The following is a 2555-nucleotide window of genomic DNA, read 5'->3' on the forward strand; positions in this document are numbered from 1 at the left end:
GAGGGACAAGGATGAAGAAGCAGGTCAGATGTTCATACTGTCTTCAAGCCAACTACGAGGCGATGGAGTCCTCCCTTGGGGCACCAGGTTTCTCCCAAAAGTTTCCCCTGGCACCTCCGCACTGCAGACAGGTGGTGGTGGAAAAGCAGCCGGTGTGTACCAAAGCCATGGTGCTGCTGTTCAGCTGCTTGTTTCAGCCTGTTGTAGGAGCTCGTGGGGCTTTCCTGGTCGGCACCACAGACCAGGGCTCTCCCAGCAGTTTTCTGGGTGCTTTTCTACGCACGTCCTGGAAGGATGTGTGAAGGGAGCGGCGAAACCTAAGCTCCCCTTCAGGTGTACAGGCTGGTGGCTGTGCACACACCGAACACCGCTCCTGGCACAAGTGGAGGCTGCCTGCACCCACACCACGTGGTGTGAGCCAAAGCTGACATCGGGGCCATTCCTGCTGCCCGAGATGCTTTTTCCCCATGCCATTCTCTCCCTGCCTGCCTGAGTGCATTGTAAATGTCCCAAGTCTCCTCCAAGTCTCTGAGCAAGCAAGTCCCCACAGTACAAATGGAGAGTGCAGCCTGAGCGACGCCAATGGAACTGGAAGCGTGCGAGCACCTTGGCAGCATGGAGCTGGAAAGCCCTTTCCCCAGCCTCCCTAAGCTGAAGTCTCTTTGTTGAGCTTAAAAACAAGTCTCAAGCACATTGGGGATGGGAGTAGGGGGCTCTCACCTTGGAAGGGGTCCTTAGATTGGAGGCAACTGGGCTGACCTTGCAAACTCCACAATTTTCTTACAGAACCAGGAATTTACCATTTTGCAGATTTATGGTGCTGGAAAAAACTGTGACTCCTGGCAAAAGTTAATCAAAACGCATTGCACTTTAAGTGTTTGCCATAATTAATAGAGTACATACCGAATCTAGCCCTCAGACAATGTTCAGATATGCCATGCCTTCCTTGCAAGTCAGACTGCAGCAGCAGCCATGTGCTGCATTACTGTGAAGTGACACGAGTTATAAAGTTTGAGATGTTTTGGAGTGAAACGTCTCTGTTAGGAGTTTTCACTCTTATTGTGTTGTCTTTAAACACTGCATTATCTTCTGTTCCTGCAGCATTAAGCAGTAAAGAAAGGAGGAGAGTTTTGGTTAAATTTCTCACTGATGTTTCAGTTGATAGATAGCTTAGTAACGTTTATTTTGATTTAATGACAAATTCCATAGCGTATTTGTTCCCGAGAGAACAGGCAGATCTGTTCTTTTTCTTTCCCTTAAATGAGTACACGGCTGAGATTTCTGCTCATCTTAGGGAATCATACTACATTGCGAAATTCTGTTTTGTCTCATTTTCTACCAAAAGTTTATTCACAGTCAAGAGGTCGTCTCAGGCTCCAGCTTTATTTCACACCCTTTTAAGCTCTGGTGCGTGCTGTAAATGCTAAGTTTCACCTTAGTCTATCTAAGGGGAAACTTGTAATAGCATCTCCTAACAACACCCATAATAATTTGGTGGTTTGGCCATCTTTGCACCAGCTCAAGAGCAAGTGAGGGAAAACCGAGCAGTCTGAAGTCCCCATAGCTCCTCCAGAAAACTTCACAGCTATTAGCAGCATTACAAACAGCGACAATTAACAGTCTTGCTCCAGAACTCAGGGTGTCAAGAGGGAGAGCTGGTTTACGGGGCTCGAGCCTTTCCGCACCCATCCCGCTGCTGCAGTCCCCAGCAAGCGTTTGTGCCGGTTCCACTCCTCCCACAGCAAATGTGGCCACATTGATTTATCGCTGGCAACCAGTCCAAGCCCTCAGGGATATGATAAACAGCTATGCAAGCCTCTCATAGAAAGACGTTCTGTTATCCCTATAAAGGAAATGGATGAAGGAGAAAAAAATATTTAAGAGAGCATAAATATCTCCAACCCCCCCCGACGCAAGACTGTAGGAAGTCACCTGTTGGCGACCCTCCAGGCGGGCAGTCGGATGCACTCGCACTGTTCTCTGGACGGGGGCACGGGGCCACGCACCGGGGGTGTCGCGGGGCAGCCCCAGGAGTGGCTGTGGAGCGATGTGGGGCGGTGTGGGGCAGCCCCAGGCCAGGACGGGCGGCGGGACCCCGGCCGGTGGCGCAGCCCCGCGGGCTGTCCCCGCCGCTTCCCCGCTCCCCGACCCCCGACGGCGAGCCGCGGCGAGGCGGAGGGCAGGCGAACGGCCGGCCCTGTTGCCCTCACGGCCCCTTTTACTTCGGCACCTGCCCGACAACCGCTCCCCGGGGCCGCCGCGCTGCTCCCCGGGCCGCCCCCGTTTGCCCCCGGCTCCCCCGGCCCCGCAGCCGTCGGGGCGGGCGGCGTCGGGGCGGCGGCGCTCAGTAGGGCCCCACCACCACCGCCTCCGCCTCCTTGGACGGCCGCCGGTCCTTGACCAGAAAGTTGATCATGCCCTCGGACTTGATGAGCAGGTTGCAGCCGAGGAAGAAGATGCCGAAGACGACGGTGAGGGCGAGGACGCACATGACGGCGATCTGCACCACCCGCATGATGTACACGCTCCGCTCGTCCGCCGCCGCCGCCGCCGCC

General features: G+C 54.7%; 1 protein-coding gene across 1 annotated transcript; it reads right to left on the bottom strand.

The window, feature by feature from the left end:
• Positions 1-1134: 1134 nt before the first annotated feature.
• On the bottom strand, positions 1135-2554 carry RPRM (reprimo, TP53 dependent G2 arrest mediator homolog; the record flags this gene model as incomplete). The annotated part of the gene is made up of 2 exons (XM_035330959.1): positions 1135-1843; positions 1933-2554. A coding segment is annotated over one exon (210 nt), but the record flags the coding sequence as incomplete, so codon positions are not given.
• Position 2555: the final 1 nt, after the last annotated feature.

This window comes from Oxyura jamaicensis, chromosome 7 (assembly GCF_011077185.1).
Source record: "Oxyura jamaicensis isolate SHBP4307 breed ruddy duck chromosome 7, BPBGC_Ojam_1.0, whole genome shotgun sequence".
NCBI classification, from domain to species: domain Eukaryota; kingdom Metazoa; phylum Chordata; class Aves; order Anseriformes; family Anatidae; genus Oxyura; species Oxyura jamaicensis.